The 25,978-nt window shown below is 51.2% G+C and overlaps 1 protein-coding gene across 1 annotated transcript in view; it reads left to right on the top strand.

The window, feature by feature from the left end:
* The first annotated feature begins 4,048 nt into the window (after window positions 1–4,048).
* LOC123346697 (zinc finger protein 135-like) overlaps window positions 4,049–25,978 on the top strand; it is a 39,096-nt gene continuing 17,166 nt past the window's right edge. The window contains exons 1-3 of the mRNA XM_044984171.1: window positions 4,049–4,096; window positions 5,000–5,116; window positions 5,484–7,019. Coding sequence (XP_044840106.1) covers window positions 4,063–4,096; window positions 5,000–5,116; window positions 5,484–7,019 — 1,687 coding nt within the window. The 5' untranslated portion in view covers window positions 4,049–4,062. The remainder of the gene's footprint in view (window positions 4,097–4,999; window positions 5,117–5,483; window positions 7,020–25,978) is intronic.

Genomic DNA, 25,978 nt, shown 5'->3' with positions numbered 1-25,978 from the left:
GTCCTCTGAACCATATCTCATAACACAAAGTGAACTGAATGACCTTGTCAGGGATTTGGAACTACCCAAGAGTAAGGCAGAGCTGTTGGGCTCCAGACTACAGCAGTGGAATCTCCTGGCAGGTGATGTTAGGGTTTCCATGTTCCGTGACCGTCAAAAGGATCTTGTCCCATTCTTCTTCATGGAAGGTGATCTTGTAGCCTGCAACAACTTCGATGGTGTGATGGCAGCCCTCAACATCGTTCACGATCCAGATGAGTGGAGACTGTTCATTGATTCATCGAAGACGAGTCTTAATGCTGTTTTACTGCATAATGGCAATGTTTTGCCATCAATTCCAGTTGGTCATGCAGTCCATATGAAGGAAACCTATGACAACATGAAACAACTTTTGAGGTGCATAAACTATGACCAACATCAGTGGCAGCTTTGTGATGATTTGAAGGTTGTTGCTCTCTTGCTTGGTCTGCAGACTGGATACACCACGTACTGCTGTTTTCTCTGCGAATGGGATAGTCGTGCAAGAGATTCCTACTACATCAAGAAAGATTGGCCACTCTGACAGTCATTGGAGCCTGAGCGGAAAAGTGTTCAGCATCCACCAGTTGTTGAATCTTTTGTAGTTTTTTGCCTTTTGTTTCATAATAAATTTTATTTATATAACCTTTTGCTGATTTTTAAAGTGTTACATAAACAGGACAGGTGAAATAGTATCATGTAAAGCAACCATAAACATATGAAAAGACTTAGGTTTACAATTTATGATTAAAACTCTACTATCTACACAATATACATAGACATAAAATGTAAAAACTTAAATACCTTAGAAACAGTAGCCAATCAGTTGTTTTAATTGTCATATTTGAATTCAGCACATCAAAATACATAATAAATAAATAGCACATTTTATCTCTGAAGCAGACGACTTCTCAAAAATTGTAGACCAGTGTAATTTATTCCTACCCTTTGTTTCCCATCTTTTAACCAGTTACTGATTCATGAGAGGACTTTCCTCTTATCCCATGATGGCTTACTTTTCAAAAGTCAATTTAAATTAAATACTTTTTTTAATGTATATTTTTTTAGAAATCTAAACCTGTTATGTGTTTTGGTGTAACTTGCATTATTCTTATGTTAAATTTGCATTATCTGAAAAAAACATTTACTTTATTCATATCTTTTTTTTTATCTCATTGGTCCTGACACCCCCCTGTAAATTCGAACACCCCCCACTAATTTCAATGCCTGGGGAAACCACTGCCCCACATTGATCCTGTTGTTTCTAGGCAGGATGTCTACATAGCGCTGGGAGAAACTGCCCTGCCCAGGGGGCTCGGGCTGCAGAGCGCTGCGTTGATCGCTAGGACCCAGGAGCCGCTGGCTGGGAGCAATGGCCGGGCTCGCTGCGTCCCGGCAGCAGGAAGTGACTCGCAGCCGCTGCGGTGACTCTGGCTCCCAGGCTCCTGGCGAGATCCCCGAGCCCCGGGGGGCGGCTGGTGCTGGGAGCCCGGAGCCCTGGCTGCAGCCGGGAGAGGGGAATCTCCAGCAGGGCCCTTCCCGCTGCTCCCCCCGCAGGAGCCTCTCCCAGGGCAGAGCCCCCAGCCCGGCCCGGCCCCTGCCCCGGGGGCCCCGCTCGGAGGGAAGGTGAGAGAGACCCGCCCCCCCCCCGGCACCCCCGGGCTGCAGGGGGGGATTTGGCCCCGGGCTGCTCCCAGCGGAGCTGGCTGCGATTCCCGCCCGGGGCCCCGGAAAGCTGCCGCCAGCCCCGGTGGGGGCGGGGCGGGGGGAGCCGGGCCGGGCCGTGCTGGGGGCGGGACAGACACACGGGAGGGGTGGGGGTTGCACGGGGGAGCCGGGAGGGGGCTGAAGATAAGGGCGTATGGGGGGGGGGAGAGGGTGTGTGAGGCCGGTGTAGGGGGGGAGCAGGGTCAGGAGGGGGGCAGGGGCGGTGGTTGCTCTGAAGGGAGGATGGGGCGATGCAGGGTGATGGGGGGCAGAGGGGGAATTATGGGGCTGATGGGAACGAGGCTGGAATGGAGGGTGCAGGTTCTGGGATGGAGTTTTGGTGCTTTGTGCAGGCTGTGGCAGGAGGGGAGGGTGTAGGACGGGGTGAGGGGTGCAGGCTCTGGGAGGGAGTTTGGGGGCAGGATGGGGTGTATGGGAAGGGGGGGTGCAGGCCAGAGGAGGGGTGACAGGGTTCCCTCACCACTCTGAACTCTGGGGTACAGAGGCGGGGACCCGCAAGACCCTCTACGCTTATTTCTACCAGTTTAAGTTAAAAACTTCCCCAAGGCGCAAATTCTTCCTTGTCCTTAGACAGTACTGCTGCTCCCACCAAGTGAGTTAGACAAAGATTCAGGAAAAGAACCACTTGGGGTTCCTGTTCCCCCAAATATCCCCCCAAGCTCCTTCACCCCCTTTCCTGGGGAGGCTTGAGAGTAACTAAGGTGAGCACAGACCAGACCCTTGGGTTTTAGGACACCAATCCGATTCTTAAAAACAGAACTTTTATTACAAAGAGAAAAAGGAGAAGAAACGCCTCTGTGATAATTTTACAGGGTAATAAGAGTTAAAACAGAGAGGATTTCCCTCTAGGCAAAACTTAAAAGTTACAAAAAGCCGGGAATAAACCTCCCTCTCAGCATATAGAAAATTCACAAGCTAAAACAAAAGATACTTGAACGCATTTCCTTGCTATTACTTGCATCTAATATTACAGAAATAGCATCATTTCATTAGGAACAGGGTTACTTGCTTAGTTTCTCCCTTTGTCTTTAGAGAGAAGGGTCACAGAGCACAGAACAAAGCCTCTCCCCCGCCCCCCCCCCATTTGGAAAGTATCTTCTTTCCCCATTGGTCCCTCTGGTCAGGTGCCAACCAGGGCTCCCTGCAGTGGCCCAGGCTCCCTGTGCAGGTGTTATCACTGCTGGGCTTCCAGCCTGGCCAGGGAGCAGGACCACAGAGGAAAGAGGTGGAGCAGGGGGGCCTTGGGGAGAGGAGGGGCGGGGCTCCTGCATGTGTCCCACTTTTGCCTTTAGAAAAGGTGCTCACCCAGAGATAGGGGCTGGTAGGACTTTTACCCAAAGGGCTGAGAATTTACCAGGCAAATGTCCACCCAGAATCCCCCCACACCCTGTTTCCAATTTCATATTTATGTTTAAAGACAATCTCCGTATTTGGGGGGGTCTGACTCCTGGGCTTCAGTGGTTCAGTGCTGGTGGGAGGGGCTGGGCCTGTGTTGTAATAAAGTGACTGAGGGTTTTCCCACCGTGGCAAAGTCCAGAGCATCTCTCTGCAGGGAGAGAGCGTGGGGGGAATCGGGGTTTGAAATGGACTCAAGCCCCTTCTGAAACCTCCCCCATCGCCCCGACAGGCTGAGGAATCATGTCCACCTGTCGCTCCAGATCCTCCCGTCTTCCAGGGGACAGGGAAGGGAAATGGCTGTGATGGAGCCAGCTCAGGTAGGGGATTTTCAGGAAGCTGCAGGGGGGAGTTTCTGTAGAGGGGGAGGGGACAGGGTGTGTTAAACCCGCTGGGGCATGTTCAACTTGGAGCCTGATTTTCTGAACAGGCCCTTTGGCATGTGGGAGGAGGGAGGGACATTCCCCCATTTCTCATACAGGAAACAGCCCCCCTGGGCAGGCCTGGGAAAACTAACCAGACTCCCAGGGCTGGAGCCTGACCCCACTGGCCAGAGGCTGCTGTGAAATATGCAGGGAAGCTGTTAGGATTCCTGTCCCTGTCCCCTGCTCAGAGCTCTGCTTCCCGTATCAGCCTGTGGCTGGCAGGTGTGTGGGAAATGAGAAGACCCTGCCCTGTTCCGTGTGCTGGGGAACAAGGAGCTCTCACCTCCCATACCCTGAAGCCTCCTTCCCCTGGGCAGGGTTGTGATGGGATTCTGCCTCCCTCATGACTACTGAGATTGTGGCTGGGGCAGCAGGCCCTGAGTGAGGGACTCTTGTTGTTTCAGAGGCCAGTGACCTTCGAGGAGGTGGCTGTGTATTTCACCCAGGGGCAGGGGCTCTGCTGGACCCCGCTCAGAGAGCCCTCTACAGGGACGTCATGCAGGAGAACCATGAGACAGTGACCTCGCTGGGTAAGGGATTCCCGTCCCCTCAGCTATTGGAAGCTGTGAGGTTTGCGTATCTGACTCTGGTCAGGATCTTCTCTGGTCAGTTAGATTGGAGGAGGAGGAGGGTCGCATAGTTCACAGCTCCAGTGTGCATAGGCCCTGACTCCGTGGGTGCTCTGCACCCCATGGCAGCAAAGCTCCCCTGCCCTACCTCCTCCTCCTCCCCCGAGCGTGCCGGGTCCCCGCCAAACAGCGGTTTGCACACTCGGTGGGGCGGGGGAGGAATGGGAACATGGCGCACTCGGGAGGATGCGGGGCCGAGACAGGGATTTGGGGAAGGAGTTAGAATAGGGGGCGGAGTTGGGGCGGGGACTTCGGGGAAGGGGTTGATATGGGGGCGAGGAAGGGGTGGGTAGAGGCAGGGCCAGGGACAGATGCGGGGTTGAGCACCCACGGAAAAGACGGGAAGTCGGTGCCTAAGCCACTGTGAGAGAGACTTGCATCTCCATACCCCATTCAAGGGAACAGGGGAGTCAGAAACCTAATGGACAGGCTAATTCATCCCCGTCTTTCCAGCTGCCCAGCAGCCAGAAGCAGGGGATTGTCCTGCCTGTATTTTTTCTCCTTCACACACTGTTCACCTTGCTCCATCTGTGGGGAGGGCTCTCGGTGCTGCAGGCTTGGAAATAGGCAGGAGTTTAACACCCAAACTGTGTGTGTGTCAGCATGTCCCCCAGAGCATCTACCCTGAGACCTCCTAGTGAGGGGGTAACAACCCCTCCACGGCCTCGGCTATCTGCTGCTCCCAAGGGCTCTGAGTTACCACAGTCCCATGTAGGGTCAGGTTAATCTCAGGGAATGTTCCTTGTGACAGATACTCTACCAATGCTCCATGTGTCTTGAGCTTGCCTGATTTCACCCCCTGAGCAGGATTCCCCGTTCCCAAACCTGACCTGATCTCCCAGCTGGAACGAGGGGAAGAGCCGTGGGTCCCAGATCTCCAGGCCTCTGAGGAAAGTGTGAGCCCAAGAGGCACCTGCACAGGTGAGGAGTCAGGTAAACTGAGACAGAAACATCAGGTGAGTGAAGGAAAAAGCTGGGACTCTGAAATGTGCCATGAGCAAGAGCCCCCAGTTCTGCCCCGTCTCACCCAGGTCAGGGCTGCAGTCAGCAGGTGTCGTGTCATCAAGGCAAATATCAGTCAAGGCTTCCCACCCATCCTGTTAGCTGTCGGGAATTTCCTCCCTGACTTTCCTTCCCTGGGAGTGTTGGGGTGGGATGTGGAGGCAGAATCCAATGTCTCCATCTCCCCAGCAGTCACTGTGTTGTGTTTTCCCTCTTTGCTATTCCTCTTCCAGTCCTTTCCCCCCGACACAGGCAGTGACTCCTGTCTGGCTTCTCTCTCTCCCAGCAGGTGATAGGACAATGAGTGAGAACAAAGAGGAGAATCAGCAGCAGGAAGGTCCTGAGCAAGTGGAACCACATGAGAGGTTTTTGAGCAGAGCTGAAGGGAATTTTTCCCAGTGCTTGGAACAGGGAGAAGCCTGGGGAGATCAACACGGATCAGAGCTGCAGCTGGGAAACTATCCCAGGAAGAAACTGGATGAATCCTCTGAATGTGATGGAGGATGGAAGGATCTCAAGGAAACCACCATCCAGAAGACAAGTCACAATGAAGAGAAACCCTACAAATGCCTGGAGTGTGGGAAAAGATTCCATTTCAGTGCAAACCTTCTTACACATCGGAGAATCCACACAGGAGAGAAGGCCTACGAATGCTTGGACTGTGGGAAGACCTTCCGTCAGAGGTCAGGCTTTACTACACACCAGAGACTGCACACAGGAGAGAAACCCTATAAATGCTTTGGCTGTGAGAAAAGCTTCGTACACAAGTCCAGGCTTATTGTACACCAGAGAGTACACACAGGAGAGAGACCCTATATATGCCGTGAGTGTGGGAAAGGTTTTATTCAGGGCTCAGGGCTTATTAGACATGAGATCATCCACACAGGAGAGAGACCCTTTAAATGCCATGAGTGTGGGGAAAGTTTTATTCAGAACTCAAAGCTTATTACACATCAGCAAATCCACACAGGAGAGAGACCTTATAAATGCTTTGAGTGTGGGAAAGGTTTTATTCAAAATGCAGCACTTATTGAACATGAGAGAACTCACACTGGAGAGCGACCCTATGAATGCCTCGAGTGTGGGAAAAGTTTCAGTGTGAAATCAACCCTTAATGCGCATCGGAAAACCCACACAGGAGAGAGACCCTATAAATGCCTTGAGTGTGGGAAATGTTTTAGTGAGAGCACAGGACTTGTTAGACATAGGAGACTCCACACAGGAGAAAGACCCTATAAATGCCAGGAGTGTGGGAAAAGTTTCAATGTGAAATCAACCCTTAATCTACATCAGAAAATGCACACAGGAGAGAGACCCCATAAATGCTTGGACTGTGGGGAAAGCTTCATTCAGAAGTCAAAGCTTAGTGAACACCAGAGAGAACATCATGGAGAGAGACCATATAAATGCCTCGAATGTGAGGAAAGTTTCCCTGACAGAAGAAAACTTACTAGACATCAGAGAATCCACAGAGGAGAGAGGCCCCATAAGTGCTTTGACTGTGGGAAAAGCTTCATACACAAGTGCAGGCTTATTTTGCACCAGAAGCGAGTGCACACAGGAGAGAAACCCTTTAAATGCCATGAGTGTGGGAAAGGTTTTAGTCAGAGTGATCATCTTATTACACATCAGCGAACCCACACAGGAGAGAGACCCTATGGATGCCCTGAGTGTGGGAAAACTTTCCGTTACCGCTCAAATCTTACTAGACATGGGAAAATCCACACCAGAAAGATGCATTATAAATGCCTCGACTGTGGGGAAAGCTTCAGTAAGAGCTCAGCGCTGACCAAGCATGAGAGAAGCCACAAGGGTGAGAGTCGCTAGGAATCGCTTGACTGCAGGAAAAGATTCAATTTGACTTGACACTTCAGTGACCCACACAACAGCGAGACTTTGAATGTGGGGGAAGGTTAATTTGATGCTCCCAGAGTATCAGGCATCTGCAAATCCACACAGGGAAGAAACCTCTGAGATGTTCTTAGTGTGGGACATGGTCCAAGGGGAGCAAACATAATATTGGACGTCAGAGACTCCTCCACACAGCAGGGAAATTCTCTCAGGGCCCTGACTGGCGCCAGTCATGGTGACAAACCCATTTCCTCGTTCCCACACACACCAGGGGTGTTTGGCTTCCAAGGATCCAGCTGCCCATCGCTGGGGGGAGGATCCAGCAGCAGCCGAGCAGCAGTTGGTCAGGGACCCTCTGGCTCTGCCTGGTCTCAGCAAACCCCAGGCAGAGGCAGAGGAGGAGAAGCCCCCATCAGCCCCTCCCCCCTGCTGCAGCCCTGGCTGCTGAGCTGATGGGCCACAGGTGGGGGAAGGGAGAGAGAGAGAAACTCCTCCAGCCGCTCCCTCTGCCTGGCTGAAGTCCCCCCCTCTCCCTTCCCCTCCCAGCCGGGATCCCCCTGCCATGGAGATGAGGAGAAGGACACTTGGGCCAGGCCCCACCTTCACTCTACACACTGGTCCCCACCCCCCATCTTCCACCAGCCCCCAGGCTGGGCCCCCCACTGACCTGGAGCTGTTTCCTCTATGGGGAGTGTCCCTGGCGGCTGGTAACTCCTCCCCTCCCCGAATTCCCCAGGGCGCTGGGCTCTGGGGGATCCACCATTAAGGGACCAGGGCGATGGGTTCTGGGGAGGACACTGGGGGTTGAATGGCTGGGGCTGGAGTAGCTGGGAAGCAGGGGGAGCTGGGTGCTGGGCTATCGAGTGTTTGGGGATGATGGGATAAGAGCCGAGGGAGAGCACAGGGGTAGAGAGGTGCTGCCTCATCTCTCACCTTCTGTGCCCCTTCTCCCTGCCCCCGCTGCATTCAGACAGCACCATTAGCAGAGCCTGATTCCCACAGGTCCTATAGTTGGCAGTCTGGATTTCCCACCTCTGCTACAGCAGCATCAGCCTGTGAGAGGGAAACAGCGTTGCCTAGTGGATAGAGCACTGGCCTGGGACTCAGGATACCTAAGCTCTGTTCCCAAAGCTGCCAGCAACTTCTAGGGTGACCCGAGACAAATCTGTGCCTTCCAGAGAGGAAATAAATGGGGAGTGATAATATCAGCCTCCGAGCGTGTGTCTAGGGCAGGAGAAGTGGTTGGGATTAGCTGGTGCGTCTCCTTTGTTCCTCCACCTCTTTTTCTAGTCTAGACTGACCCTGAGCAGTTTATTCCAATCCCCCATTAGCAAAGTGTTTGTTAGAGTCACTAAGTCCCCCCTTCGCAGTGAGATTGTCTCATTCCCAGACAGCCTCACATTGCTCCAGGTTCTGCTGAAAAGCATTTCACTTTTTGTGCTGTTTCTCCCTTATCCGCCAGCATTCAATAGAGTCTAAATGAGCTGGAGCAGGAATAGCAAAATAATGTGGTGTTTTAACTTCTGTGTTATTTGAGGGGACGGGGTGAGTCCGGGGGATTCCCTCCCGCCCCCATCAAGCTCACACATCTTCTCTCACAGAGCAGCCTCTGCCCAAGCCGTGCAGAGTTTATCCTTTTCCCTTTCTACCCCTCCACCTTCACGTGTGTCATTTACCACAGTGTCCTTTGCCCACCATGCTTAGGAACCAGGCTTTGATTTCTTTGATCCTCAATCAGGCCCCTGAGGGCTGGAGAAGAAAATGGCCCATTCCTGAAGGGGAAATTGAAATGAACCCAAAGCACAGTTTGAGCTTCAAGCCCAGCCTCCAGCTATTGGTAAAGTGGCATCTGGAGTTTTTCCAGCCAAATCCAGATCATTTGTAGATAGGAAGTTTTTGGTGGTTTGGTTTTTTTCCTCTTTCTTTTGTCACAAGGATGCTAAAGCTTTTGTCAGTAACCAGCCAAATAATGCGGCGGTGCTGAGGAAAGGAGCTTTAGGCTGTTCAGCAGGAAATGGACACATTTGTCCCCAAGATTTTGAGTTTTAGGATTCTCTGGGATTTCACTTCATGAACGGGAAAGTGGTTTATAGCCCACCCTGGAGTGTGGGTTTTTCTCTTTTTGGTGAAGGCTGTTCTGTCACGTATTTGACATTAAATTAGTTTGATGGGATGTAGCTCAGATTTCTTGGGGACTTCAAAAGACAAATGATAATTTGCCACAATAGTCCTCACTGATTTTCTTTTCACATCAGATTTGCTGCTTCTTTGAACAGTGAAAATGACCAGTGTCTGTCAGCAAAGCACTGAGGCCGAGTGCTGGATACGCACTCCAGGAGTCAGGGACTGCAATGGGGAAGGAAGTGACTGTCTGATCCCTTTGGAGATGTGAGATACAGTCAGGAGGGGGAGAGGGTGGCCGGGTGGGCACGGCCTTGAACAGGGCCGCCCAGAGGGGGGGGCAAATGGGGCAATTTGCCCCGGGCTCCGCAGGGGCCCCCAAGAGAACAGCTGAGGCTCCCGCCTCCGCCCCTCTCCTGGAGCCTTAGCGCATCAAACAGCGTCCCCGGACAACGCTGCAGCGCCGCTCCGGCGGGGCCCCTGAGCCCCGCCCCGCTCAGAGCCGCATGGTGGGGGGGCGGGGCTGCGAGCGCCAGGCTGAGCTCAGCTCCCTCCGCTTGGCGGGGAGCTCGCAGCCCCACCCCCTCACCACGCGGCTCTGAGCGGGGTGGGGCTCAGGGCCCGCCGTCCACACGCTGCAGCTGTTCAGCCGAGGCGCTGAGACTCCGGGTGAGGAGGGAGCCGGGGGTAAGAGGCTGGGGCCAGGGGGTTTGGCTAAGGGGCAGGGAGTCCTGGGTGGGGTGGGGTCCCAGGGTAGTGGTTGGGGGAGGTCTCTGGGGGACGGTGAGGGGAGCAGGATGGGTCAGGGATTCTGAGGGGGGCAGTCGGGGGAAGGGAGTGGGTGGGGGTCAGATAGGGGGCAGGGCCAGGCTGTTTGGGAGGCAGAGCCTTCCCTACCGTAAAGCTCATTCAGCAGTTTGAGGCTTGCAGAAGAGCCAAGCTGTTAGCTTTTCCATTAGGGCTCTGTAGCAGGGTGGACCCCTGCTCCAGCCCTGAAGGGGTTAAAAACAGCCCTGGGAAGGGGCCGAGGCTGGAGAAAGCAGCCTTTAGGCTGGGCCTTCAGAGAGAGAAGGGCCTGGCTGCAGGGAGCTTGAGACTGGATACCTGAGTGAAGCAGGGCTGGGGACAGGCTGGGGGAGCTCCAGCCTGGAAAGCCCCAGGCTGCGGCCTAGCGAAGGGCTAACAGGTACTGGGGGTTGCAGAGGGCAGCCCAGGGGTAGGCCAAGGCAGCAGGTCCAAACCCTCCTTGCCAGTGACGAGTAGGCTGATACTGCAGTCTGCCCCAGGATGTGGGGCTAGACAGTGACTGGCAGCAGCCATACACTGAGGCAAGGTGGGGATAGAGGGTGGGGGGATTCCCCAAGGAGGGGAGACCCTAAGAGAAAGGGGTTACTGCCAGGGGGCAGCACCCCCATGTAAAAGGGCACTGGGTCCAGGGAGGGACACAGGGGCCTGAGGACAGGCGGAACACCAGCCTGCAGAGGGCACTCTGTGCTGGAACAGAGCTAATTCCCAGAGTCACCAGCAGGAGGCGCCGTAGGGGTGAGTCCAACCCGTCTACAGCTACCATCCCTTTCACTTCTCAAATGCCAAATTATAGTGTATATGTAATTTCAGTGCCACAGGGAGATTCATGTCAGGGGAGGGTAGCTTCATTTAAAATTAGCCACTGGGGGGAAGGATCACATGAGAAGAGCAATATCCTTCCCAACCCTACCAAGGGAGACGCCCCTCCCCTGCATTCCCTGAGGCTTCAGAGGGGTTAATTCAGTGGTTCTCAACCTTTTATCCTGGTGACCCTTTCACATAGCAAACCTCTGATGTGACCCCCCCCCCTTTATAAATTGAAAACACTTTTTTATATATTTAACACTATTATAAATGCTGGAGGCAAAGTGGGGTGTGAGGTGGAGGCTGACAGCTCACGACTCCCAGTAATAACCTCGTGACCCCCTGAGGGATCCTGACCTCCAGTTTGAGAACCCCTGGATTAATTTAATGTTAGCACCCTGTGTCCATTCACATGCATGTGCTATTTTGAGCATTTCAGTTTTGACAACATAGGCTCATCCCAGATTCTGGAACAAGTTCAAATGCTCAGTTTGTGGAGTATGTACATAAGCTATAGTAAAGAAAAACCCACAGTAACCGTCTCCAGTTTGTGAGGGACCACATGGAGCCATTCTCTAGGAAACAGATAAATGCATGGAGATTAAGTCCATTAATGGCTATTAGCCAGGATGGGTAAGGAATGGTGTCCCTAGCCTCTGTTTCTCAGAGAGTGGAGATGGATGGCAGGAGCGAGATCACTTGACCATTACCTGATAAGTTCACTCCCTCTGGGGCACTTGGCATTGGCCATTGTCAGTAGACAGGATACTGGGCAGGATGGCCTTTGGTTTGACCCAGTATGGCTGTTCTTATGTTCTAACCTAAATGAACCCAAAGTTATGGAGACAGATATGAGTCAAGGAAGCCAGCAGAGTATCAGAAATCTGGAAAAATCTCTGCCTGGATGGGATCAGGTGTTTGGTTACAAGCTGAGGTGGTTCAAAAGTTTTGGATTTTTTTTTAAGCAGAATTTTTTTATTGTTTCTTTAAACAAAATACAGCAAGCAGCAAATATTTGGCCACACCCTTCTGAAACCTCAAACCATGTTCAGGTTTTGGCAGACTAATTTCAGCTTTTCAATCAAAAAAACCACAACAAATTTTGAAGGAAAGCAGACATTGTCCGTGATTTTTTTTCTGCTTTTTAAAAACCCCTAGTTTTCAATCCAGAAAAAGTTTTGATGGAAAATATTTGTTCAACCCTTTTAATGAGCTTTATGTCTTTTAGCACTAGCTGATGCTGAGAACCAGTTATACCTTCTAAAGAAGTTTTCTCAAAACTGGGTTTGTGCCGAAATGCAGAAGGTTTATTTTTCCCAGGGGCGCCTGTGGAGGGGAGCAAGTGGGGCAATTTGCCATGGGCCCCACAAGGGCCCCCAGGAGAATATAGTACTGCAATTTTTTATAGAAGGGGCCCCCAAAATTTCTTTGCCCCAGGCCCCCTGAATTCTCTGGGCGGCCCTGGCCTTGAAAGGGCACTGTTTGCTCTTGCGAGCCAGAGAGCTGAGTCTGAGAACTGTGAACTCACTGCACATGTCCCAGAGGGAGAGGAAATGTCCTACAAGGGCTGGGGGAAGTCGTCCTTCAACTCCGAAGGGCTACAAATGAAGCCCCGAGAGGACTGATGTGGAGAGGACTCAGCGACTCCCTGTTGCTGAGAGGAGGAGGCCGGGCAAACGCCTCTCTCATGGATGGTTAGCGCTTTTCTAACAGCTTTAACTTGTTCCTCTTTCCCTGGGGCACCTGGGTGGCTGGAGCAGCAATGTGCTGAGCTGGGGCTGAAATCCACCGTGCTGAGCTGGGCGTTGGATGCGGGTGGGGATTGGTATTAACTTTTATTTCTTGGTTTGAATAGAATAAAGTAGAATTTAGTTTCTCGAACACCCAGTGTCCCTTGTCTTGAAGAATGCGGGGAGGGAGAATGGTCTTTAATGGACTCACTCAGACGCTCTCTGGCTGTCACCTATTGACGCAGCTGGGGAAAAGGCTGGTATCATTCTGTTGTGTATTAACGTGAGTGTTGTAGGAGGTTGTTGTCCTGCTCTGCTCGGCCCTGGGGTTGGCTCAGCTGGAGTCCTGTGTCCAGTTCTGGGCACCACGTTTTAGGAAAGATGAAGACAAATTGGATTGAGTTCTGAGGAGAGCAACAGGAAATGATCAAAGGTTTAAAAAACCCGACCTGCAGGGGATGGTTTAAAAAAAGTGGGTTGATTAGTCTTAAAAGCAGGCTGGGGATAGTCTGCAGATATGTTAAGGGCTGTTATAGAGACTGGGGATCAGTTGTGCTCCATGGCCACCGAAGGGAGGACAAGAGGTAAAAGTGTTAAGCTGCAGCAAGGGAGATTTAGGTTAGAGATTAGAAAAACTTTCGAACCATGTGGATATTTAAGCTCTGGAATAGCTTCCAAGGGAGCTTGTGGAATCCCCAGCACCAGAGGTGGGTTTGCTTGGTTTGTTGTTGTTTTTTTAAGCCCCTTGGAGCTGTTATTTCACCATCCCTGAGCTCCATACACTGCAGGTTCCGGCTGCAACATTTCCTCAGGGTTCCCTGGACTGTGAATCTCTTTGTTACCCCCTGGCCTCAGTGCGAGGGGGACGTGTGCTGCTGAACTGGGTGTCAGTTCCCTGTCACCTCCAGCCTTTAGCTCCCCACACAAACTCCCCAGGGCTCTGCCAGTCCTTACTTTTCCTTGCAGGTTAACACTCAGCACAACCTCTTCCTTGAGCTCCTCTGATGTGTTCACAAACCCGAACAAGGGCTCAAGGCAGTGGCACTCAAACTTTTGTATTGGTTTGAGAACTCCTGGCTTAAGGGCTCGTCTTGGGTGCAGCCATCCCCGCCCTGCCATACCTGCAGCAAATGCTCCATCTGCTGGAGGAATCAAAAGGCAGCGAATTAGTCCAATTGGCAAGTGGTGATGAAGGTGAGCAGACCTGCAGAGGAGAGCAAAACCCAAAGGCTCTGGTGCAGCTTCCCAAAAGCATCCTCTGTATGAAAGGGAGGACCCTCCGCATAGACAAGCAGAGACAGAAGTACTCCATGGCGACTCCCTCTTGCTTCCTTGGGATTTGGATTTTCCCATGAGGCGAAGGCCTTGGACTGAGGTAACCCCAGGGTGGAAGACGAGAGGAAGAGGCCCAGGGAGGACAGACTTAAGTAGTCTTGCTTGCCAGGTTACTGGTAGCTAAAAGGGCCCTGAGTCAGAGCCTGGTAGAGTGAGAGGGCCCAGACTCCCCTTCCCACGACCCCCTTGACAGTCCAGGGTTGTGGCTGTGACCACTAGGCCACGCTTCCCAACCAGACCCTGGGTACAAACCATTATTGGCCTTCTGCACTGTCCAGCCCCTCTCCACTGGAAGAAATTCCCAGGTTAGCCGTCCCCAAAGGGACAATACCAGCTTGTTTGATTCAATTGAGGATCAGCCCCAATATAACCTCACAGCACTGAGATATATATTTTAGTGAAAACAAACAGGAATTTATCAACAAAGACTAAGATTTAACCGTGTGACTTTATCTGATAAAATGTGACTATGTAGATCATCGTTGCTACTCCTGTTACATAATTGCAACAGATCTGGTACAAAGTGCGTCAAGGAAGGTTTCAATAGAATGCAAGAGAAGCGAGTCTTGGTCCAGCTGGAAAAAGAAGCCAAAGCGAGAGCCAAGCAAGATGAAGAAAGAGCCAGAGAAGCTGACAGGATGTGTGCGTCATGCTACCCTTGACATGCAAATTAAGTGTTTTTTTTTTGTTTAATCTACATGTGTGTAGTGCTGGGAATTTGACTCCCAAGTGGAGTTCAATTGATTAACAAAGACCCTTGTAAATCGGAAGGACTCCTTGCCTTAATATGCAAGGAACACAGAAAGCAAGAAAAAAAAAAAAAAGAATTCCTGGCTGTAGTTTAAACCCAAACTGTTTTTCCCTGCTACCAGCAGGTAACAGAGCAAAAGAATGTGTCTTGAAGCAAAAATGTGTCTCTGGCAGAGTTAATGACTGGGTCGTTAAGGCCTATTCTTTGTTAACGACTGTAGTCAACTCTGAATTCTTCCCCCTGCCCCGCCCTTCTCCGAAGGCAGAAGGAACGAAGAAAGAAAAATTTCTGCAGCGTGCTCTTTTACCGCTTGCCACCATGTAATAACCGAATTTCCTGAATCTGAACTTTAGAGTCCAATAAATGGGGGTTATCATATACTTCTAAGCTTAATTACCAGCCTAGACATTACTTTGCTGCCACCACCCAATAATGTACGTGTATTGGGACACAGTCCTTCCCCAAATCCTTGGGGATCCCAAGAGCCCCAAATCCATGGAGTTCTTACACCTAGGAGAAATAAACCATTCCCCCCCTTTCCTTTTCCTCTCTCTCTTCCTCCTCTCAGCTTTAACCAGCAAGAGAGAGAAAAAAACCCAAGAAATCAGATTTTAAAAAGAAAGCTTTTAATAAGAAAAAAAGAAATAGAAAGACATAGAAATGATCACTATATCAAGATCACAGACATAGGGTCCGCAAACTTATGAGCAATGAATAATCAGCCTTATTCAGAAATATCAAGTAAAATATCTTAGCATTACACACGTGCAAATACCAAACAAATATAAAAGCCTATATTGTTTTTCCTATACTCACACGTTAAAAACCGAAGACTAACAAGTCTGGAAATAAAAGGATTTCCTCAGAACCTTAAGCCACCCAGCCAGGAGAGAGAGAGAGATGGAAGAAAAAAAAACACAGGACAAAAAGGTTTCCCTCCACCCAGAGTCAAAACATTCTGCCTCCTGATTGGTCCTCTTTACAGGTTTCACTTTACAGGTGAAATGTTAACCCTTCACAATCTGTTTATCACAGATGTGTATGGAAGGGCTGGCTGCTGAGCAGAGGCTTCACCAGATGCAACAAGAAACTGCCAGGCTTAAGCTCCAAATCGAAAAAGCAATGGAAGAACAGAAGAAACTATCATCTCGGAAGTCCAGTTTATACCAATGTTGCTCTGCTGTTTGATCATGATGGATATGTTTACTCAGGGTGATGTCATAACCCAGCCTCAGAGTGAGTATGAATGTGACTCTTCTGTCTTATCTGCAACTAACAGGGAGATATGTGGATACCTGAGCGCTCAGTCATTGCATTGGGCTCTCCACACTTCAGACCTCCCTGCACGTACTCAAGGAGGTGGGGTCATCCTTATCACCCACCTCTCGGGTGTTCCTTGAGCGGGTCCTGTGAGAACGTGCTCTCTGCCCACCCCTCACCCCAAGCCCTCTGGACCTTTTCATCGGGTCCATGTCCTGTGAGCCCCCTCTCCTCCATAACCCGATCTGGCTGCACGTCCTTACTTCCGAATAATGCTGAGGGAACAACTTTACAAGCTCGTGCTCCACATGTTTCACTTCCTCACCCTCATATCCTGCCCCGTTACTGCAAGGTGGGACTTTCTACCACCCGTAGAGGGTTAGGAACCCCGGTGAGCCAGCCTATAGTGCAGCCTGGTCCCACGGCCCACCGTGAATATCGGTTGGAGGCTCCTTCATGAAGCTGTGAGCATGGGTGTGTACCTGGCACAGTTCACCCCCATTCCTTACGCCTGCCCATTTTACAGCATGAGGGAGAACCTGGTGCACACCTATCTAGAATGTGTCCGGTTGCAGCCCCTATTCTGGCTCCTCCAGAATCTCCTCTCAGGGGCGGCAGGTTATATGGGCTCATGGTGCCTGAGCACCAGGAATATTCAAGGCTGGGGGCTGTGCTCCACCAATATTTGGAGCTGGGTTTCTCCCCTGGCCCTGCCTGGAGCGGGCCCTGCCCCCCGCCCTGGAACGTCATCCCCCCACCATCTCGGAGGTTTCCTGCCTGAAAAAAAACCCAGCCCAAACAGCCCGTTCCTCTCTCTTGCTTGTGCTGCCAGCTGCCTGCCACTGCTTCTGCCTAAGGCTATAGAGAGCAGCGGGGGGCAGACGGTTGGAGCACCTCAGGATGGGGAGAGAAGAGGGGGGAGGCACGCACGTGCTTGGGAGCTCTCTCTCCAGTCCCCGGGAGGAGACGCCAAGGGGACTTCTGGCCAGGAGATGGACATCTGGGGTGACCCTCACTCACCTGAGCAGCTGCTGGGGCTTTGGTGATATTTGGCCCTGTGAGCCACCCCCTCCCCCCCGCAACCCCCACTCCTGCCCAGTGCTGAGCAAGGGGCAGCCCCATCCCCAGTGGGGCTGGGGTGAGGGGCTGCAGGGTGCAGCAGGGGAGGAAGGAAGCCGCATGTGATGGCAGCCCCCCCTAGCACCCACCCACATGGGAGATGGAGGAGGGGAGCTTCCTAGACCTGAGCACCTGGGGCTTGGGTGAATTTTGTGACACCCTGCCCTCCCCCCCCCCGCCCTGCAACCACCCTACAGTCCCCACTCCTGCCCCATGCTGGGCAAGGGGCAGCCCCATCCCCAGTGAGGCTAGTGTGAGGGGCAGCAGCAGGGGAGGCCACATGTGATGGCAAACCCTCCCCCCACCCTCCCCCGGTACCCGCCATAGGGGAGGCGAGTGGGCTTTCTGGACCTGAGAGAGGCCCTAGGAGCATGTGCAGTGACCATGGTGCGGAGTGAGTGTGCTGCTGGGGGCGGGGGGGGGGGAGAGGAGTGGTCTCTCCCCTGGAGCTTGCTGCTGGTTTTTAATGTCCCTAAGAACTAGGAAACAAAAATCAAAAACAGACTTTGCTTTCTTTGATAAAAGTAATAAAACGGTTAGCGATGTTAAATTAATCCTTTAAAAAACAAAACCCAAGGAGGTTAAATAAAGCCCAGAGGGCTCTGGGTAAAAACCACGACGACTACAAAACAGCTGCGAAGACGTTTTTACACACAAAAAGAAATTCCCTTTCTCTGCTTTTCTTGTATACGGTAAACAGCTTCGGCAAACATGGAACTTGTACATGTGGAAAGGAAACATGGATGCCATGGAAACAAACCCTGCTGCCAGTGGCGGGGGAGGGGGCAGAGTACTCTCTGGCCCTAGTCCTGGGGCAGCCTGTCTGCACCCCAAGTTCCTTATCCCCAGCCCTGCCCCACCCCAGAGCCTGTGCCCTCAGCATCCCAACCCTGAGCACCCTGCTGCACTGTGAACCCCTCATCCCCAGCCCCACCCCAGAGCCCTCACCTGAGGGGAAAAACATGCAACTTAAATTTGGTGGTCATTTTGGAGTATCATTGTGTTTAGCACAGTACTTGATTATTTTACACTCTTCAAAGTATATAACTAGTCGTATACAGGTGTTACGAAGTGGGAATGTTCTTAATGTTTTCTCTGAATACTGTGTGGCTGCCTCAGTTTCCCCTATGCATTTCTCAAGGATCTAGATGGTGGAATAAGGGGGTGTGATTGTTGTAGAGCCCTAGAGGGCCAGTGTGATGCTGTCTGCACAGAGAATGGCTGAAACCCTGTCTCCGGGCAACTGATGGCCTGGGCCACTCTCCTGCAAGGTGCCAACTGAAGGTGGAGAACAAAGAGCTCAGGTGGCCTCCTAATGCCTGGAAAAGAGCGAAAGGCCAGAGGAGAGAGTGTCAGTGCCTGTGCAGACTTCTGTGAAGCACATGATGTGGAAGGGGATGCTGGGATGCTTTGGAACTACTCCATACAAAGCCAGTCAGGACTCTGGGGGAGGCTCCTCTCTCTGAGCATACTGTCTCCAGGGCAGGAAGCTGAGACCTTCCTGGGTCTGACCTCGGAGCATTCAGCCCTTCCACACCGTGCGCTTTCTGCAGCGAGTCTGCCCTGGCAGGTCCTGGGGCAACCAGGGGTCCCTGCACCCCAACTCTGCAGTCAGACATGACTCTCAGCCAGTCGGTAAAAACAGAAGGTTTATTAGACGACAGGATCACAGTCTAAAACACAGCTTGTAGGTACATAAAACAGGACCCCTCAGTCAGGTCCATCTTGGAGGGTGGGGAGCCCAGACCCAAGTTTTGGGCCTCCCCATTTCCCCAGCCAGCTTCAAACTAACATTCCCTCCTCTGGCCTTTGTGTCTCTTCTGGACAAGGAGGCCACCTGATCTCTTTGTCCCCAACACGTTCAGTTGGCACCTTGCAGGGGAAACTGAGGCACCCACACAGGAGTCAGAGAAAACATTAAGAACATTCCCACTTTTTCACAACAGGTACAACAAATGTAATACTGTATATTGAAGCAGGCAAGTGCTGCTTCTGACTTTCCACTTTTAATTGACCCTTGTAATGTTGTGGTGCCGACACATTGTAGTTTCATTTTATATCGGCTTACAGGGCAGGAGTGGGGGGAGGAGGGGAACCACCATTTTGGACACCACCAAAAATTATACAAACCTGTCGCCTATGCTCCTCTTGAGGTTCTGGCTGCACTTTACCCCCCACCTCTTTATATATTCACACCTTGTCTGTGGCCCCACAAAGTCACTAAATCTCGTCAATATCCTCCTGGCCCTGGCCAAAGTGGCCATTTACAATCCCAGGGGGAAGATGCTGGACGAGGGGGCGCTCTGCGACTGTGGGTCCTATTTCAGTTCCTCCCTTGTCTCACGCATCCAGGCAGAGTTTCTCTGGGCATCACCTGCTGGCTCCCTAGACAGCTTTGAGGAGCAGCGGGTGCTGTCTGGGGTTCTCTCCTCAGTGCACCCCGCTGGATCCCTAGTTCTGAACTTATGATCCCCACTGTCATCCCTGTTATCCCTTAGTTGTCCCCGAATTCAGTTTGGTTCTGGGGGTCCAGTGGTTCCTCCCACAAGGCTGGGGGAGGCACCCACCCACTGTGATGGGTTAGATCACAGAAACCCTCTGGGAGCTGCCACCTGATGTGCCAAGACTATTTCTGCTCCTGCTTTCCTGCCCTGCCAGCTCAGTTCTCCAGCACCCTGTCTTGTTGAGCCAGACACTCCCATCTGCTCCGACACAGACGCAGGATCTGAACCACATGCCCCAAATCTGCAGATTTACCTGAAAGCAACTTGCAGAAGTGTTCCTGTCTTTAACACTCAGATGCCCAACTCCCAATGGGGTCCAAACCCCAAATAAATCCATTTTACCCTGTATAAAGCTTATGCAGGGTAAATTCATAAATTGTTCACCCTCTATAACACTGATAGAGAGATATGCACAGCTGTTTGCTCCCCCAGGTATCAATACATACTCTGGGTTAATTAATAAGTAAAAAGTGATTTTATTAAATACAGAAAGTAGGATTGAAGAGGTTCCAAGTAGTAACAGACAGGACAAAGTGAATTACCAAGTAAAATAAAATAAACCAAACAAGTCTAAGTCTAGTACAATAATAAAAATTCAATACAGATAAAATCTCACCCTCAGAGATGTTTCAATAAGTTTCTTTCAGAGACTGGACACCTTCCCAGTCTGGGCACAATCCTTTCCCCGGGTACAGCCCTTGTTCCAGCTCAGGTGGTAGCTTGGGGATTTCTCATGATGGCTGCCCTCCTTTGTTCTGTTCCACCCACTTATATACCTTTTTCATAAGGCGGGAATCCTTTGTCCCTCCCTGGGTCCCCCCCCAATGGAAAAGCACCCGGTTAAAGATGGATTCCAGTTCAGGTGACATGATCACATGTCACTGTAAGACTTCATTGCCCACTTGCCAGCACACAGGTACACAGGAAGACTTACAAGTAAAACAGAAAGACCAGGAGTACTCGTGGCACCTTAGAGACTAACAAATTTATTTGAGCATAAGCTTTCGTGGGCTACAGCCCACTTCATTGGATACCTGCAGTGGAAAATACAGTAGGAAGTTATATAGTTATATATATATAGAAAACGTGAAACAATGTGTGTTACCATACACACTATAACAAGACTGATCAGTTAAGGTGAGCTATTACCACCAGAAGAGAAAAAAAAAAGTTTCTGTAGTGGTAATCAAAATGGCCCATTTCCAGCAGTTGACAGAAGGTGTGAGAAACCGGGTGTCGGGGAGGGGGGGAATAAACATGGGGAAATAGTTTTACTTATGTAATGACCCATCCACTCCCAGTCTTTATTCAAGCCTAATTTAATGGTGTCCAATTTGCAAATTAATTCCAATTCAGCAGTCTCTCGGTGGAGTCTGTTCCTGAAGTTTTGTTGTTGTAATATTGAGACTTTTAGGTCTGTAATCGAGTGACCAGGGAGATTGATGTGTTCTCCAACTGGTTTTTGAATGTTATAATTCTTGACGTCTGATGTGTGTCCATTTATTCCTTTACGCAACACACCTAAGTAAACCAGAGCCATCTAGAGACAATTGTCCTGGTTCATGGGAGCCATCAAGATTCCAAACCACCATTAAAGGCCCACACTTTGCATAATTACAATAGGCCCTCAGAGTGATATTTTATATTTCTAGTTTCAGGTACAAGGGTGATACTTTTATACAAATAGGATGATCACAGTCAGTAAATTATAAGCTTTGTGATGATATCTCACGAGACCTGTTGCATGAAGCATATTCCAGTTACATTATATTCACCATCATTTCATATAGAGTGCGTCACCTCCTGGAATTTCCAGTAAGACCAGCCTGAGCCATCCCGAGCCGCCTGCCCAGGCTGTCCAGAGGAGGAACACGGTGAGCAGCAGGAACCTCCGGCAGGTAGAGGTGGAGGTGGAGGAAGGACTCACAGGCACTGGGGGTCTCAGGGAAGGGTCCTGAAGCAGGGAGGGGAAGAGGCAGAGCACAGGCAGGGCCACCACAGCCCAGGCCTCCCCTGGCCTATTATACCTTCTGCTCTGGTCTGAACCTGAGCTGCCAGAGCGCTGGGGGAGGCTTTTTTTTTTTTAAAGCTTCTCCCACTAACAGCTGCTGCCAAGCGGATACACTCAAGCAGCTTTTCTTGCTGCCACAGCCTCCTGGGCCATGACTGGGGGGGTGTAAAGCAGCTGCCCCCTCCCTCGGGGCCGCCAGCAGGGGTTCAGCCCAGCCTCTTTCTGGAGCCACAAACGCCAGAGGATCAGGCAGCCGGTGTGAGCTCCCTTCTTGTCGGGGGCGGTGGGGCTCCGGTTTCCGGCTTCAGCCCTGGGGTGGCAGGCGGCAGGCTCCAGCCATGGGGCTTTGGGCTGGGCTCCAGCCCCGGGATCAACCATCCCCCCACCCACCCATCCATCGCTCCTGGCCCCCGCTGCCACCTCCAGCCCCAGGCTCCAGCCCTACGGTATCAAGCTCTGGACCTCTGCTGCAGGGCTTTGAGCCCTGGGCTCACCACTACCCCTGTTGCCGCTGGCCCCCGCTGCCTCTCTACCCACTTCCCATCTCGGGCTTAATTTTCCCCCCAGTTTGCTGAGTCTGTGTAAGTCTGTTGTGAAAAGCGATATTTGTGTGTTTGTTAATCTCTTTTCGCTGCCTCCCAGCTCGCTAGGAAGTCTGCTGCTGTGAAACGTAGAATTAACAAACGTACAAACATCACTTTTCACAGAAGCAGACTTACTAGCTAGCAAGTCTTTTAAATAAAAAGCAACCGAAAAAAGCAAGAGAAACAATAATTAACAAAAGAGAAAGAACATGCGAAGCACCTTATTTGTGACAGGTTTCAGAGTCGTAGCCGTGTTAGTCTATATCAACAAAAACACGGAGGCGTCCTTGTGGCACCTTGAGACTAACAAATTTATTTGGGCATAAGCTTTCGTGGGCTGGAACCCACTTCATCGGCTGCATGGAGTAAAAATACAGGAGCAGGTATAAATACATGAAAGGATGGGGGGTTGCTTTACCAAGCGTGAGGTCAGTCTAATACTAATTTTTCCTTATTGTTCTTGTCACACCTTCTTGTCAACTGTCTGTAATTGGCCACTCTCTTACCACTTCAAAAGTTATTTTTCCTCCCTTGGTATTCTGCTGTTAATTGATTTATCTTGTTAGACTGACCTCACACTTGGTAGAACAACCCCCCACCACCACCACCATGCTTTCATGTATTTATATCTGCTCCTGTATTTTCACTCCATCCATCAGATGAAGTGGGTTTTAGCCCACAAAAGCTTATGCTCAAATAAATGTGTTACTGTCTAACGTGCCACAAGGACGCCTCGTTGTTTTCACCTTATTTGTGTTTCTATTCTGTGTAGGTCCAGTAAAGAATAGAGGCAACTGTACATTATTTTTATTATGGAGTCTGCAAAACAAACCCAACATTAATAAATTACCAGGCTATGGGCATGGGTATGTGCATATTTATTTGTTTATCCTAAAGTTAGGTATCTTAGGAAAAATTGTCAGAGTAGCCACCAGCAAAAGTTGGTGGCCATACTCTGAGGTTACCAAAAAGTTGTAGTGCGAATGTGTAGACACTCAGATCATGGTATTGCATCCCTCCCATCCTGGCTAATAGCCACAGATGGACTTGTTCTCCAGGAATTTATCTAGTTCTTTTTATAATCCTGTTATTGTTTTGGTCTTCACAGCATCCCCTGGCAAACAGTTCCCCGGGGTTGACTTTATATTGTGTGAGGAAGTACTTCCTTTTGTTTTTTAAAAACCTGCTGCCTATTAATTTCATTGGGTGACTGCTAGTTCTTGTGTTATGTGAAGGATTAAATAACATTTCCTTATTCATTTTCTTTGCACCACTCAAGATTTTGTAGACCTCTATTACTCATCTCTTTTCTAAGCTGAAAATTCCCAGTCATTTTAATCTCTCCTCCTGTTTCATACCCCTCACCATTTTAGTTGCCCATCTCTGTACCTTTTCTAATTCCAATATATATTTTTTAGAATGGGTGACCAGATCTGCACACACTATTCAAGGTGTGCACGTACCATGGATTTATATAGAGGCAATATGATATTTTCTGTCTTATTATTTATCTCCTTCTTAATGATTCCCAACATTGTTTGCTTTTGTGACTGCTGCTGCACATTGAGTGGATGTTTTCAGAGAACTATCCACAATGACTCTAAGATCTCTTTCATGAGTGTTAACAGCTAATTCAGATGCCATCATTTTGTATGTATAGTTAAGATTGTTTTCCAATGTGCATTACTTTGCATTTATCAACATTGAATTTCATTTGCCATTTTGTTACCCAGTCACCCAGTTTTGTGAGATCCCTTTGTAGCTCTTCCCAGTCTCCCTGGGACTTAACTATCTTGAATAGTTCTGTATCATCTGCAAATTTTGCCACCTCACTGTTTACCCATTTTTCCAGATGAATATGTTGAACAGTACTGGTCCCAGTACTGACCCCTCAAGGATACCACTATTTATCTCTCTCCATTCTGAAAACGGATCATTTATTCCTACCCTTTGTTTCCCATTTTTTAACCAACAGGGCCAGCTCTAGCCATTTCGCCGCCCGAAGCACGGCGCAGGGGGCGCTCTGCCGCTCGCCAGTCCCGTGGGTCCGGTGGACCTCCCGCAGGCGTGTCTGTGGGAGATCCACCGGAGCCGCCTGCCGCCCTCCCGGCAACTGGCAGAGCGCCCCCCACGGCATGCTGCCCCAAGCACGTGCTTGGCGCGCTGGGGCCTGGAGCCGGCCCTGTTAACCAGTTACTGATCCATGAGAGGACTGCCCTCTTATTCCATGATGGCTTACTTTTCAAAAGTCAATTTAAATTAAATACATTTTTTTTAATTATTATTTTTTAGAAATCTAGGTCTGTTATGTGTTTTGGTGTAACTTGCATTTTCCTTATGTTAAATTTGCATTATCCTAACAAAGCATTTACTTTATTCACTTTCTTCACATCAGTCAAGATTTTATAGACCTCTAGTATATCCCTCCTTAGTCATCTCTTTTCTAAGCTGAAAATTCCCAGTCATTTTATTTTCTCCTCCTGTTTCATACTCCTAATCATTTTAGTTGCTCATCTCTGTACCTTTTGCATTTCCAGTATGTCTTTTTTGGGATGGGGTGACCAGATCTGCACACAATATTCAAGGTGTACATGTACCATGGATTTATATAGAGGCAATATGATATTTTCTGTCTTATTATCTATCCCTTTCTTTAAAAAGCAAAGGTTTCAGAGTAGCAGCCGTGTTAGTCTGTAGCTGCAAAAAGAACATACCGTATTTTCCAGCATATAAGACGACTGGGCGCATAAGACAACCCCCTAATTTTCCACTTAAAACATAGGTTTTGGCCTATACTCGCCGTATAAGACTACCCCCCTCTTCTGAGGCAGTAGGACCCACCACCGAAGACCCGGTAGGGAACCGTCCAGTGAGTACACCCCCCACCCACGTCCTGCCCCCCCTCAGAAACCACAACCCATAACCCCCCCTGCCCTGCTCCTTGTCCCCTGACCACTCCTTCCCAAGACTCCCAACCCTAACTCCCCCCCCAGGACCCCATCCCCTGCCAAACTTGCCCCGCTCCCTGTCCCCTGACTGCCCCGACTCCATCCACCACCATCCCAACAGACCCCAGGAATTCCCACGCGGCGCCTACCCAACCCCCCCCTTCCCCATCCCAATCCCCTGTCTGCCCCCCCAGACCCTCTGCCCGATCCAACCCCTCCTCCCCCGCCCCAGTCCCAGCCCTGGCCCTGGCCTCTTACCCCTGCCGGGGGCCAGGGTCGGAGCCGCAGCCGCGGGGCCCGGCTCCCCGGGCCCGGCCGACACCGGAGCCGCAGCCGCAGCCGTGGGGCACGGCTCCCTGGGCCCGGCCGACACCGGAGCCGCAGCCGCAGCCGCGGGGCCCAGCTCCCCGGGCCCGGCCGACACCAGGACCGGCGCCGCAGCTGCGGGGCCGGCTCCCCGGGCCGACACCGGGACCGGCACCGCAGCCGCGGGGCCCGACTCCCCGGGCCCGGCTGACACCGGAGCCGGAGCCGCAGCCGCGGGGCCCTGCTCCCCGGGCCGACACCGGGACCGGCGCCGCAGCCGCGGGGCCAGCTCCCCGGGCCGACACCGGGACCGGCGCCACAGCCGCGGGGCCCGACTCCCCGGGCCCGGCCGACACCGGAGCCGCAGCCGCAGCCGTGGAGCCCGGCTCCCCGGGCCGACACCGGGACCGGCGCCGCAGGTAAGCCGTCCCGCCCCCTCCCCCACACGCCCGGCTTACCTGCCCACTCCTTTTTTCAGGCTTCCTGTGAACATTTGATTCGCGGGAAGCCGGGGAAGGGGAGGAGAAGGAGGGCGGAGCGTTCAGGGGAGCGGTGTCATCTATTAAGCCTGCTTGGATTGGCTGAGTCAGAGAAGCAGGCTATTACAACCTTTGCCAATCCGAGCAGGCTTTGTATGCATTAATGGCATA

The sequence above is a fragment of the Mauremys mutica genome, chromosome 12, assembly GCF_020497125.1.
Source record: "Mauremys mutica isolate MM-2020 ecotype Southern chromosome 12, ASM2049712v1, whole genome shotgun sequence".
Lineage (NCBI taxonomy): Eukaryota > Metazoa > Chordata > Testudines > Geoemydidae > Mauremys > Mauremys mutica.
Note: the sequence above shows the minus strand (reverse complement) of the source record. Positions and strands in the feature narration are given on the sequence as shown.